At 41.4% G+C, this 14,105-nt stretch overlaps 1 protein-coding gene across 1 annotated transcript in view; it reads left to right on the forward strand.

Moving 5' to 3' along the window:
* Nucleotides 1-13,295, forward strand: part of MAP3K19 (mitogen-activated protein kinase kinase kinase 19) — a 42,989-nt gene extending 29,694 nt beyond the window's left edge. The window contains exons 8-11 of the mRNA XM_020879236.2: nucleotides 984-3,434; nucleotides 6,285-6,434; nucleotides 7,759-8,456; nucleotides 12,931-13,295. Coding sequence (XP_020734895.2) covers nucleotides 984-3,434; nucleotides 6,285-6,434; nucleotides 7,759-8,456; nucleotides 12,931-12,997 — 3,366 coding nt within the window. The 3' untranslated portion in view covers nucleotides 12,998-13,295. The remainder of the gene's footprint in view (nucleotides 1-983; nucleotides 3,435-6,284; nucleotides 6,435-7,758; nucleotides 8,457-12,930) is intronic.
* The last annotated feature ends 810 nt before the right edge of the window (nucleotides 13,296-14,105 follow it).

Here is a 14,105-nt window from a genome sequence, read left to right on the forward strand (position 1 = left end):
CACAAGGCCACAGTGAAATGTGTAAAGAGTTTATAGCTTAACTGAGCAAAAAGCGGAATATTATATATTGGGTTATACTGACCTCTAGAGGCTGATAATAATATAAACTAGCTTAATTTGAAAATTAATTTGACGTGAGTTAGAGTAAACTCTGGGAGTTGGTGATGGACAGGGAGGCCTGGCGTGCTGCAGTCCATGGGGTCACAAAGAGTCAGACATGACTGAGAAACTGAACTGAACTGAATTTGAAAATAGTTGGAAGGCCAAGGAAAATTTAAAAATTTAGTGAGCTAACTTTCTCTTTTTAGATTTTTTGGCCACACTTCAAGGAATGTGGGAACTTAATTCCCCAGCCAGGGATCGAACCTACACCCCTGGCAGTGGAAGTATGGAGTCCCAGCCACTGGACCATCCAGGAAGTCCCAGGAGCTATCTTTCAAGTGTATAGCATGGCAGATTTATAAGCCACCCTCAGCAAAACAATTCAGCCAAGCCATGAAGAGTAGTTGTATTCCATATTAAAATTCTGAGTTGGTCTGAATGATCATAGAGTAAATGTAACAGCAATTTTAAGCTGTTCTAAGTGGGAATTTTAAGTTTTGGATAGATTCCATGGAAAGTAAACAGGAAAGAGAATAGATACAAAGTAGAAATAAAATAGAAGGTAAACAGAAATGACAACAGAAATCTTTAAAAATGTAAATATTTTTTAATTTATGATAGAGACTTTATTTTTAATAGATAAGCATGAATCTTGTAATGTTAATATTAATATCAGTTTTTAAAAGTATTGTCTTACCTTGGTCCTAAGAAAACACCAGGAATGAGATTTTAGTTTTTAAAATAGTGATCTCCAGGATAACTTTGTACTTTAAAGCCCTTCCTAAAGAGAATCTTAAAATCTCTTCACATTACTTGAAACCAGTTGACATGAAATGCATATGTGTTTCTACATTCATTAATTTTTCTTTCTTTCCTTTTAGTTCCGTCTGCCACCGCTATCATCTCTGCCCATGAGATCTGGTCTCCTTACTATACCCCTAAGTCACAAGGATCAAAAAGCAAGGGAAAGAAATATTCCACGTCTCGTATCTTTCATACCTAAGTTCTTAGAGCCTATTAGTCAATCTGATGAATTTAGACCATCAAATAAGCAGAAGGAAGCACCGTTCAAGTTGTTAGCAGATCAGACTCTCAGATCCTTTGACAGTTCTATTTGGTCCAGAAACATGTGCTCTTTTTGGAAGGCTCACCATCACAGACAACACCTGGAAAAGGAGGGGAGTAGGAAATCCAAGGAAAGAGAAGGATGTGTCAACATTGAAGTCTCTCACTTTGAAAAAGGACAATCTTTAGTGTCCTTGGAGAATTTCAAGGAAGGCAATTTTCCTACAGATAGGGAAGAGGATATTGACTGCCATGGTAATGAACTGAGAAGAGCAGAAGAGAACGCTCTATCTCTTTCATCAGGAAAGAAAGAGGATTCAGTAGCCAGAAACTATGAACAAGATTCAGAAGTTGGATACACCAAGCCAATCAAGTTCCAAGAAGCCCTGCCATCAGATATAGGTCTAAGCCAGGATGAAGGTACTAAAAATGATAAAGCTGATTCAAAAAGTGCTTCAGCACTTAAAGGTGAAGCAATTGAACTAGACCATATTTCAGAAGATTACACTGTTCTCAAAAGTTTGTCTGATGTAGTCACTGATGGCCCCATTGAAAAGCTCTCAGAAGATCACAGCAGCATGGAGACAAACACAAAAATGTCAGTAGCAGAAACAACCAAACCAGAAATGAATGGGATGGTGCCTCTTATCCACATCACTTTCCCTGGAGGTGAAACTCCCAAGGAACCAACAATAACCAAACCAAGCCTCCAAAAACGAAAGGGCATCCCTCGTAGCAGTAGTAGCTTCAACATACTTGCACACCAAGAAAATGACAGGCATAAGGTGAAAGCCCAGAGAAATAAGTTAGATTCAAAGACCAAGACCAGTAACAGGACACCTCAAAATTTCATGATTTCCACTGAAGGTTCCGTGAAGCCTACCATGCACAAAACCAGGATAAAAACTCAAGTTTTTCCTGCTTTGGGTCTTGTGGATCCCAGCCCTTGGCAACCACCCAAGTTTCAAAGGAGACTGCCACAGATAGAAAGGAAGCAATCTGCTTACCAGGCTTTGAAACCTAAAAAGCCATCATTCCCTTGCCTCTATAAAAATCCAGGAATAAGAAAGTCTTCTGTTCCTCTCTCTGCTCAACCAGCAGAGCCAAGACTGAATTACTTAGATCTGAAGTATAGTGACATGTTCAAAGAGATCAATTCAACTGCGAACGGGCCTGGAATCTATGAAATGTTTGGAACTCCTGTTTACTGTCACATGCGAGAGGCTGAACGGCGTGAAAACAAGTATCACCGAGAGATATGCTCAGCTCCATCAGGCAGATGTATCACCAATAAATGTCGATCTTCGCACAGTGAGAGGAGCAGCAATAGCCGAAACAGACTTTCTCAGAAAAGACCGCGTAGTAAACCCCCCAAACCTTCTCTTGGCATTAAACAAAAGCACAGAAGTTTAATTCCTAAAGAAAAGGATTGTCGGGCTGTAGGTAGCACCCTACAAGATGCTGAAAATGGTGATGGCATATCAGAACCAGGGTGGCAGATTAAGTCTTCAGGAAATGACTTTCTATCTTCCAAAGATGAAGTTCAGCCCATGAACTTGGTTCAGGCTCATGAGCAGCTCACTGAACAGAATGATTTCTTTCCTGTCTCAGATTTGTCCATTGTTGAAGAAGTCTCTATGGAAGAGTCTGCTGATGAAGAAGACATTTCTAACAATCAGATACTTGCCACGAGCCTCAGAGATCTGCATCAACTTGAAGAGCTCTGCCACCAGACCCCATTTGTTCTTTCAGAAAACAGCTGGGCAGTACCTAGTGAGAAAATTTGCAACATGCATGTACTGCAAGAAGAGCAGAAGGTAGCATCTCCCCGTGAAACAAATGGCAACCAAATTTTAACTAACGATGTAGACTTTGATAGTTTTTCAGATAAGTTGAAAACTCTTAGGAGTTTCTCTTCCCAAGAGAAACAAGAAAGTGTAACTTCTCAAGCATATCAACACTGGGCACTGTTTTTGGATCATGATAGTTTAGTTAATGGGTCAGTTCCGTATCAAACACTTGGAAAAACTTTAAATGATACAGATTCAATTTCCCAAGAAATTCTAGACTCTGTAAAGAATGAAGAATTGACAGATGAACTCTTAGGTTGTCTAGCTGCAGAACTATTAGCTCTTGATGAGAAAGATAACAACTCTTGCCAAATAATGGCAGATGAAACAGATCCTGAAAGCCGAGATTTTGTCCTCAGCAAGAGAGGAAATATTATGCAAGAATTACGTAGAGAGACAACAAATGTCAAAATACAGGTTGGTATAACTAGAATCGGGCTTTCCTGGTGGCTCAGACAGTAAAGAATCTGTGTGCAATTCGGAAGACCTGGGTTTGATCCCTGGGTTGGGAAAATTCCCTGGAGGAGGGCATATCAACCCACTCCAATAGTCTTGCCTGGAAAATTCCATAGACAGAGGAGCCTGGCAGGCTATCGTCCATGGGGTTGCAAAGAATCAGACACAATTGAGTGACTAAGCACAGCACATCACATAACTAATAATCAGAGATTCATTGGGGTGGGAAGGGACCTCAGAGACAATCTGCTTCAAACCCCTTATTTTCAAACAAGGAATCAGAAACCCTAAGGAGTTAAATAGTTTCATCAAGGTGGCACTGTTTGGTTGCAAGTTTGGAATCCAGGTCCCCTGACTCTCATGCTGTTTCATTATGCTGCTTCACTTCTAGAATTTAGCTAGCCTGATACTGCACTGGAATCACTTTGGGCAATTACTGTAGCAAAACTACTTACTAAAATAGGTAGATATTATACTTGGTGATGCTGTTTTCAATTAACAAGTAATAGCTGGGAGATAATTGTGGGTAAAGCATTACTCTAGGTGGTGTGTGAGATACACAGCCCCTGGAGTAGCTCACTATCTAGTTCCAAAAAACATATGAAGACACGAAAAGATCTTTTCTCAAAGATTCCCTGCACCTGAGCATTTGTTGCCAAATGGTTTACTTTAATACAAAAATATTATTGATGCCTCCTATGTTCCTGGTATTGGGATAAGAACTAGAGACATGATAAGGTACAAGACACAGCCATTGCTCTCAAGAAAACATAAGCAATAATCCTGAATACATTAAAAAAAAATTTGTTTGGCATTGGAGTTGGGATGGGGAGAATAATACTAACAGGTGGTAGGGTTATGCCTGTTTTAGTTTTCACTGAAGTATATCACCCTCCTGCTGTACTAAATTTTTTTTAAGATGAAAGTTTTTGTTTGTTTGCTTGTTCTTACCTACCCCAACAGACTTGGAGTTTGTTTATTGGCTGCACCTTGCGGCATGCAGGACCTTAGCTCCCTGATCAGGATTAGAACTCACACCCCCTGCTTTGGAAGAGTGTGAAGTCTTAACCACTGAACCACAAGGGAAGTCCTATCTTCTCCTAAATTTTAAAGATAGAAGCATTCGGTTTAGCTGAAACATCATTCGTTAAACACTAACTAGGGTTGTATCACACTCTTTCAGGATCAGAAATAATTATTTTAAATAACAGAAGAATACACAAGGTGAGAACTTAACACATATGAGTGAAACACATTATACTGTCTCCTTTCTGTCTTCATAATAGCTCCATGAAGTCAGTTCTGAAGGTAATAACAAGTCTCCATTTTGCAGATGAGGAAAATGAGGTTTAGAAGGTCTCACTGGGAGTGAGCGGTGGGGAGGGGCATCCTGATTCCAGCCCAACACTTTTAATCACTATACAGTGGGAATATTCCTTGTCATAAAAGGCCAGCTCCACCCTCATGGTGAGCTTGGTCTCTGCTGGGAGGTGGATAGTGATGCAGAGAGGCTGCCAGGCGTGGGTAGGAGACAGGGGTACATGTGTACACGCCTGTGTGTCTGAGATCGCTCTACCAGTCTGCCAGTTCACATTCAAGAAAAGCTAACAAGCTGGTAAATATAATCAGCCCATAACCCTACCCTGCAATTGGAATAAAGAACTGACCTTCTGTGATATTTCATTTCCAAGCAGTCCTTAAATTTCAGTTTGAATAAGAAACATGAGAGGCTGTGGAGGAGGAAATGGAACCCATGTGGCCCTTTGAAGGCACCTGGGGTCATTTCTAAGGAAGGTGATCCTGTGCCATGTCCTATTCTTAAGGACCTCCTTTGTGCCTCTATATCACCATCATCATTTATTTTAAGAATTCATAGAGGAGATCAAGACCAAGTATTTTTGGTTCTGATCAAACAGTTGGAAAACGTGGTGTAAGCTCTACAAAGATACTTATTTCCCAAGGGCAGGGCCTCTAAAAGTTTACTGTGGATACATATCTCTTGAGGATCATCCTGAAATGTAGAACTGATTCCATATGTCTGAGGTCTGAGATTCTGCAAGTTTAATGAGCTCCCATGGGATATTGATAGAGCTGGGTCACAGATTCTCCTTTGAGTAGCAAGGGTCTAGAGGACCATGGATCTTCAGTCTATTGCAGCTGATCTTGACCTTCAGACTTGCTTGTTATGCTTGTGCATCCATGCATGCGTGCGCATGTATGTAAGAAGGAAGGTTTGGGGAATTCCCTGGGGGTCCAGTGGTTAAGACGGCCAAAGGCTCTGGTCCAACACCTGACTGGGGACCTAAGATGCCACAAGATGTGTGGCACAGCTAAAAAAAAAGAAGAGAGAGACAGAGTATCTATATGTATGTATATTTGTGTATAGATGTGTGTATGTGTGTGTATGTGTATGGAAATGTAGGTATAAATGCTTTTATGTATGTATGTTTGCGTGTATGTGTGTGTGTTGTGGAAATAGAACAGGCAAAGGCTATTTATTCAGAGCTCATTATAGCAAAGGAATCAACCACCATCATTTGTACTGGTAGAGACTCAAAAGCAGACAGATGGGTGAGAAAGATTTTTAGTGGAAAAAGGCTTCAGGTGTGCCCTGATTGGAGGCTGTTGTCCTGGAGCGGTTGTTGGGGGGATGATTAACTAGAAGGGGGCTCCCATGTGATTGGTTAAGGGTGCATATTTGGCCTTCTCTGATTGGTCTGAAGTTAGAAAAGGAAGATTCTCCTATCTGCCCTTTCTCTCTGTCCCAAGGACTCAATGTAATGATGACTTTTTTTGGTCTCATTCTTCCAGAGATATAGTAATGGCTTCAGGAGATATGACAAAGAGGAGAGATTTTTCAACTCACATGAAAAGAAGACATTTTCTGAAAATAGTTTAAAGTATGAAGAATCTATCCTGTGGACCAAGGGTGAGATCCTCGGGAAGGGAGCATATGGCACAGTAAGTGAAACAGGAAGCTTGCTGAAATAAAAAATCCCCACTCCTCCTCGACCCCTCCCTCTTTCCTAATCTTCCTGTTTGCCCTCCCCACTCCATATACTCTTTTACTTAGAGATCTTTCAGTTAGAAGTAATAGGAAAGCCAACCCAAACCAGCTTGAAGAAAAGGATGTCCACTGTTTTATGCAACTGAAGGGTCTGGAGTAGATCTGACTCTGGGCATAGCTGGTTTCAGAGGTCAAACCATGTCATCAGAGTCTGACCTCTCTGTCTCTTCTTTTGGCTCTCATTCTCAGGCTTCATGGGGTGGTTTCAGTTCAGTTCAGTCGCTCAGTCATGTCCGACTCTTTGTGACCCCATGAACCGCAGCACGCCAGGCCTCCCTGTCCATCACCAACTCCCGGAGTCCACCCAAACCCATGTCCATTGAGTCGATGATGCCAACCAACCATCTCATCTTCTGTCGTCCCCTTGTCCTCCTGCCCTCAATCTTTCCCAGCATCAGGATCTTTTCCAATGAGTCAGCTCTTTGCATCAGGTGGCCAAAGTACTGGAGTTTCAGCTTCAGCATCAGTCCTTCCAATGAACACCCAGGACTGATCTCCTTTAGGATGGACTGGTTGGATCTCCTTGCAGTCCAAGGGACTGTCAAGAGTCTTCTCCAACACCACAGTTCAAAAGCATGAATTCTTTGGTGCTCATTGTATTTCTGGCCTCTCCTTCTCTGAGGGTCAAGTTCTGTGTGAAAGAGGTCCTTTTTGTTCAACAATTCATGTTACCCAAAGTTGGGAGAGCCATTGCCAAGAAGCAAAAACAAAAGATATTTCTTATATTTTGTGAATTGCATAAAATACCATCTAAAGTCCCAGCACTTTACTGAGAGTGGGATATATGTATATGCATAGCTGATTCACTTTGCTATACACCTGAAACTAACACAATATTGTAAATCAACTACAGTCCAATAAAAATTATTACTCCAAAAAATTTTTTTTACAAGCCCAAGCACTGTACATGGTATTGGGTTGACCAAAAAGTTTGTTTGGGTTTTTCAGTAAGACTGTATGGAAAAACCTGAACAAACTTTTTGGCCAACCCAATATTTGCACAGATTGCTAGAGATGACTGAAACTAAGCTATTATGATATGCATTCACCATGCTACTTATCCCAATCTTCGCTTCCCTGCAACTTTCAATTTGTTTAAGTATAATACTTCACATTTACATAGGGATGTATCATCTTAGAGAAAAACCAGGGTTTGGGAGGCATTTTGTGAATGAGTCATTGTTTATATTTAATAATAAGGTATTGGTTTGCTTCTAGGTATATTGTGGTCTTACTAGCCAAGGACAGCTAATAGCTGTAAAACAGGTGGCTTTGGATACCTCTGATAAATTAGCTACTGAAAAAGAATATCGGAAACTGCAGGAAGAAGTCGATTTGCTCAAAGCCTTGAAACATGTCAACATTGTGGCCTATTTAGGGACATGCTTGGAGGAAAACATTGTAAGCATTTTCATGGAGTTTGTTCCTGGTGGCTCCATCTCTAGTATTATAAACCGTTTTGGGCCATTGCCTGAGATGGTGTTCTGTAAGTATACAGAACAGATTCTGCAAGGTGTTGCTTATCTCCATGAGAACTGTGTGGTGCACAGAGATATCAAAGGAAATAATGTTATGCTTATGCCAACTGGAATCATAAAGCTGATTGACTTTGGCTGTGCCAAGCGTTTGGCCTGGGCTGGCCTAAATGGCACCCACAGTGACATGCTCAAGTCCATGCGTGGGACTCCATATTGGATGGCCCCAGAAGTCATCAACGAGTCTGGCTATGGACGGAAGTCAGATATCTGGAGCATTGGCTGCACTGTTTTTGAGATGGCCACCGGGAAGCCTCCACTGGCTTCCATGGACAGGATGGCAGCCATGTTTTACATTGGCGCACACCGAGGGCTGATGCCTGCATTACCAGCTTGCTTCTCAGAAAACGCAGCAGACTTTGTGCGCGTGTGCCTCACCAGGTAAGAAACTGAAAGCAAGAAAGGAGGATAAATCCCCAGAGATTTCAAGCAGTTGACATTTCCCCTGAGATTCATGGCCCATTTTTAGCTCTGCTCAGGTTACAAAATCAAGTGGGGAGTGATTTTGCTCTGAAAAGAATCGTGAGTAGCCACATTGGATGATGTGTTCTGTGTTGTACCAGGGTATGGGGGTAATGCTTAAGTGGAAAGTGTCTCAATTAAATGTCTTATCAGGTCCAGACAGTACTTTCTCAAATCAACGGATGTGCAAGAATTGCTATTTATTTGCAAGATCTGTTTCTTTACCAAAGAGACATCTTCCCAGGGACTAGCCATGGTGAAATGGCATCATCTGTGCTTAGCTTCCCTCTCCTTTTGGGGAACCAGTGTTCTCCTTCCTTCCTAAAACTGGCTTTCAGGAAAAGTATGTGAGAAATTCATTCATATCAAGGAAATGACATGAATTGATTAATCGATGATTGACAGATTTAATGTATTGTTCCCCCAGAAACATTTGCATTTAAAGTGAGAGGAAACATTTTGAGTCAAAGAAACAAATCTCTAATTGAAGTATTTCAAGTATCAAGTGGGTAGTGTTTGGGGAAGCAGAAAAGTTCCAGAAGGTCACCTGTTTTCTCCTGCCCTGAGGCTTCCTGGTATTTATGGAATAAAATTCTGGTTAAAATGTTAGGACTGTAAGGGAGCTGAGAGCCTACTCACTTGTGTAGTGTTCTAACTTTTCTTAGCCAGGTACTCTCTGCTTACATGAAGTCTTAATCCAAAGAAAAAGCAGAAAGGCAGAGAGATGGGTTTGGTTGGTGTGTGTATCTCTATGCGTGTATGGGTAAGGTGGAGGAGAGCTGAAGAGGAGGGCAGGGCTGCTCAAGCCCATCTACCTACCTGATGGAGAACAGCATCGAGGAGGCTCAGCGCTGAGCCGCATGTGCAGGATAAGGGAGGCCTCATACCCAAACACAATTTCTTGCCTTTCAAAGAGATATACTTTCTTATTCCTAGATGAAAAATTCTAGTGCCCCAGCTTTCAGCAAATATATATGGCTACCTCCAGCTCCCTTCCGGAACGAGTTCATTTTGTCATTTTTAGTGAATATTCAGAACCCAAGGATCTCTGTCTGCTGACGAATGTGTCTCTCTTAGCCCCTCTGTCTTTCTCTTCCAGCACCTGTATATCAATCAGTCTGACCTGGTTGATTTGAGGGACTCACAGGGGCTAGGACAGCACCACATACTCCAGGGTGGGGGAGGGGGGGTCCTGCAGTTCTGGGCATCCCCAGATGCAGAGATGCCCTAGGTATCCCAGGATGGATTTGCAGGCAGAGCTGTGGGCACAGAGCTGCCCCTTCCTGTCTGCCAAAACACTTCACAAATGGGACATAAATGCTTTAGGAATATCATATGGACCAGTACTAGTTTGGAAGATTGACCTTACCTCTTACTTACTGTGGTTACTTTCTTCTGAATTGAACAATGATCTATTATTGATCCACAAAAACTGCTTGCTACTCTCATTCCCCCCCCCCCCCCCCCCGCCCCAAGTTCTCATTATACACACAAACAGCTTTAAAGAGAAAGGGTAGGAGAAGGAAATGGCAACCCACTCCAGTAATCTTGCCTGGAAAAGTCCTTGGACAGAGGAGCCTGGCAGGCTGCAGTCCATGGGGTTACATGACTGAGCATGTGTGCATGAGGGTGGAGGGAGATGGGTTGGTAGCAATAAACTGGTAGAACTAAAAATAAATAAATAAATAAAGAGAAAGGGGTGGATTTTTTCTTTTTTTGGCTTTCCTTTTGAACCATTGCTTCATAAACTAAGCAATACACAACTCATAATCAATTAACAGGGGTTGTTGTGAAGGTTAAGTGAAACGGTGTGTGTAATTGCTTAGCATAGCATGGAGTACATAATTAGGGCTCCACCATTGAATAACCCATGGGAGAATGTTAATACACCTTAGCTAATGAGTGTCATGCAAGCATATAATTATCTCCTGAAATTCTATGCCAAAGACCCTGAGGACTCTAGAATTTTGCCTGTTGTCTATGAAAATAACTCCTTGGAGGTGTGGATATTTATAAATAAAAGGGAAAGGCACTCAAAGATTCACAAGTAGAGATGATCAGGTTAAAAACTAGGAACAAGGACTGAATATAACAAATGAATTTGGGAAAGCCCTCAGAAGAATGGCTCTGGGTACTACTATGGGCAGGTTTCAGAAATTCTGGGGAGTCAGACCAAGGAGTTTAACTTCATTGGAACAGGCAGTGGAGAGCAGGGAACTACAAAGAATTTGGGGTAGAGGACGCCATGAAAAGATAGGTTTTTGGGGAGGAAGGTCAGGTAGCAGATTCTGTAGAGGGACCTTGAATGGAGGCCATTCTGGAATTCAGAGCTTGGACTTGGATGCTAATGGAAGCAGTGGGAGTGTAAAGGGGATCCCAAGACATTTTAGAGGAAGGTGAATCAGGACTTGGTGATGGATGATAGGATGTCGTGGTTTTGAACCTGGATAATGGGAGAAATAATAGCAAGTTGTGAATGAGGAACAGTGGAGGAAGTTGATGGAAACATTTGAAGCTATGGAATTGTTGCTCGGGAAAGCAGTGAACATTGGAGATGTGTATTTGAAAATCAAAAGGTTGGTAGCTATAATCATGAAGAGATTAGAGTGCTGAGGAAAGTGTTTTTGAAAATTCTCAGGGGAGAAGATAACACAGCATGCATAGAATTAAATCCAGTACTCAACTGGAAGAAAGGGAAGGAGGGGAGTTGCCCCATGGGGGAAGGACAATGAGAACAGTTTCTCTCAACACCAAGCAGACATTGTTTCAGAAAGAAGCGGGATACTGAATACTTCAAATGCTACAGAGATGACAAGGAGGCTGAGCTCACTAAATCTGGTAAGAAGGTTATGCTTAGTTTCACAGGGACTACTTCCTTTTTTTTTTTTCCCCTTCAATTTTTTGGCTGCACTGTGCAGCATGTGGGATCTTAGTTCCCTGACCAGGGATCAAACCAGTACCCCCTGCACTGGATGCACGGGAGTCTTAACCACTTAGACCGCCAGGAAAGTCCTTCTTGGTCAGGATTAATTTTAAAAGGACAATTTGTAGAGAGATAAGCAGGCCAAATAATAAAGATTTAGAATAGTGAATGTTGAAACAAGTTATTGGACTTGCCCAACTTAGAGAAATTTGGCAGAAATAGAAGAAATAGGATGGCAGCTAGAAATGATGGTCACTTAAGGACTTTTTCGAGAGGAGATTTCTGCATATTTTGAAGGCTGGGGAAAGAGCCTCTGGAAGGGAGGAGGTTTTTTTTTTTTTTTTAAAGAATGATTCATGATCATTTTCTTTTAAAAGTATTTTTTATTTTCATTTTCACCTGGGCTGTTCTTCGTGGTCATTTGCTTCCAAAATGATCAAGATAGCCAACTTAACCAAAAGAATGCCCAAGGAATAATTTACTGCAGAAAACTATTGATTGGTTCATTGGTTCATTGACCAGTTCATTGTCAAAAGCATTTTCTTTTCTTTTTTTATTAAATTTATTTTTAATTGAAGGATAATTGCTTTACAGTATTGCATTGTTTTCTACCAAACGTCAACATGAATCAGTCATAGGTTTAACCATGTCCCCTCCCACTTGAACATACCTCCCCATTTTGATTTCTTGAGGCAAGGGAAAAAAATCCAAGCCATGTGTGCAAAGTCGCTTCAGTTGTGTCCGACTCTTTGCAACCTTATGAACTGTAGTCCACCAGGCTCCTCTGTTCATGGGATTCTCCAGGCAAGAATATTGGAGTGGGTTGTCATTTCCTTCTACAGTGGATCTTTCCAGCCCAGTATTAAACCTGCGTCTCTTATGTCTCCTGCATTGGCATGCGGGTTCTTTACCATGCATGCCACCTGGTAATTAAGAAACTGTCTCCTTTTATGCTCATCCAAGAGTACCCCAAATGGGATTATTTAAATTAATCACCAAAGCATATTTAAATGTCTACTTCTAAAAGGCTTCTCAAGCCTGGATTCCTCTAAATTTGAAACTAAATTTCATGCTAACTAAAAGTGCATTAAACTGTACATCTAAACGTGTATTTTACTGTGTATAAATTATACCCCAAACAAATTGAACAAAAGTACTATGGAAATGTAGGGACTGGTTTTGAATCAGGTACTAATTTTTGAATTATTACTATGTGACCCTTTAAAAGCTGTATATACATTAAAAAAAAAATTGTGCCAATGAGTTAGGTGTTGTTATCCCCATGTTACTGGTGAGAGGAGTTGGAGTCCCTGGTTTAAGATCACACAGCTAAAATCTGGAGTGTGGACTCAACCCGTCTGACAGGCAGAGGTTGTACTTCCACTGTTACAGTAGGTATTCTGAGTCAAGAAGATGCAGTTGGCAGGCATGTTGCTGGGTGCTTACTCTAATGTGTTTCTGCCTTCTTAGGGACCAGCATGAGCGGCCCTCTGCTGTTCAGCTCCTCAAGCATTCCTTCTTGAAGAGACGTCCCTGAACAGACATCAGGACTTTCCAGCTCCACTACAGATACTTTGTCACTGTTTCATTGTGGAAATGATGGTTTAGGGACCCTTGTTTTCCTACTGGCAAGTCAATCTAACCCGATTTAACCAGATCCTGCAATGTCACTAACCGAAAAGTTTCAGTTACAAGTTAGCCTTCTCTAGCTTCAGGCACAATTGCCCATGTTTATGAGCAACTTGTCTTAAACAGTAAAAAGAGAAAAATTCCAGTGTTTACAGTTTTATCCAGGAACTACAATTTCTCTTTGCTTTATATGCTAGTTCCTTCTATTTTTTGGCTGGTTAATTTTAATGTCATTAGTTCAAAATAAATTGTATAAAAAAGTAAATGTCTTTTCTTGCTTGGTGGGCAAAGGCACTTACTTATTTCTTACAAAGGAGAGTGGAGGAAGGTGAAAAGGTAAAGGAGAAAGGCACTAGATTCAGTTTACGTAGGTAGCAATCTTAACACTGGAGATTACAGGGGCCTCAACATTAACAGGAGGGTCTTGGCCTTTCATTACCAGAGCGTCCCCTAACACCTGGTAAGTTCCCACCTACAAGAAGCTGGGCTGTACAGGGTGGGCTCCATAATCCTCGGGCTGCCTTCCCCGTGCTTTGTACTATGATTTGAGGTCTTCACTTGTTTACAGAATGAATATAATCATTACTGCATTGAGAACTAGCTAAACATAAGCCAGCAGGTGGGATAAAAGCTCACTGATCTGATAAGGGGAGAGTGGATCAGCATACAAACTTTTCTAGGACATTTTGCTCACGTCACCTGAAGGAAGGACATCCCTGCCAAGGTCATCTTCCTTCATTTCCAGGACACTGAAAAACCTTGCAAAAGTAAATTGGGACAAGTTGTCAGAATTATTACAAAGTCTTAAGTTGGTGGACTTTTTGATTAGGTTTCTGTTGCTGTGACTCCATTCATCTGCTACATTTCATTGACACATTAAGCTAGGTCTACAGATATTTACTAGCTGGTATCATTTGAAGGTGGCCTAACTACAAGCTAACTTGAGGGGAATTCTAATTCTCACCAGTTATGAAGCTTAGTCAAAATCAAGCTGCTTCTTGAGAAGTTTTCAAAGT

This window comes from Odocoileus virginianus, chromosome 13 (assembly GCF_023699985.2).
Source record: "Odocoileus virginianus isolate 20LAN1187 ecotype Illinois chromosome 13, Ovbor_1.2, whole genome shotgun sequence".
Taxonomy (NCBI): Eukaryota; Metazoa; Chordata; class Mammalia; order Artiodactyla; family Cervidae; genus Odocoileus; species Odocoileus virginianus.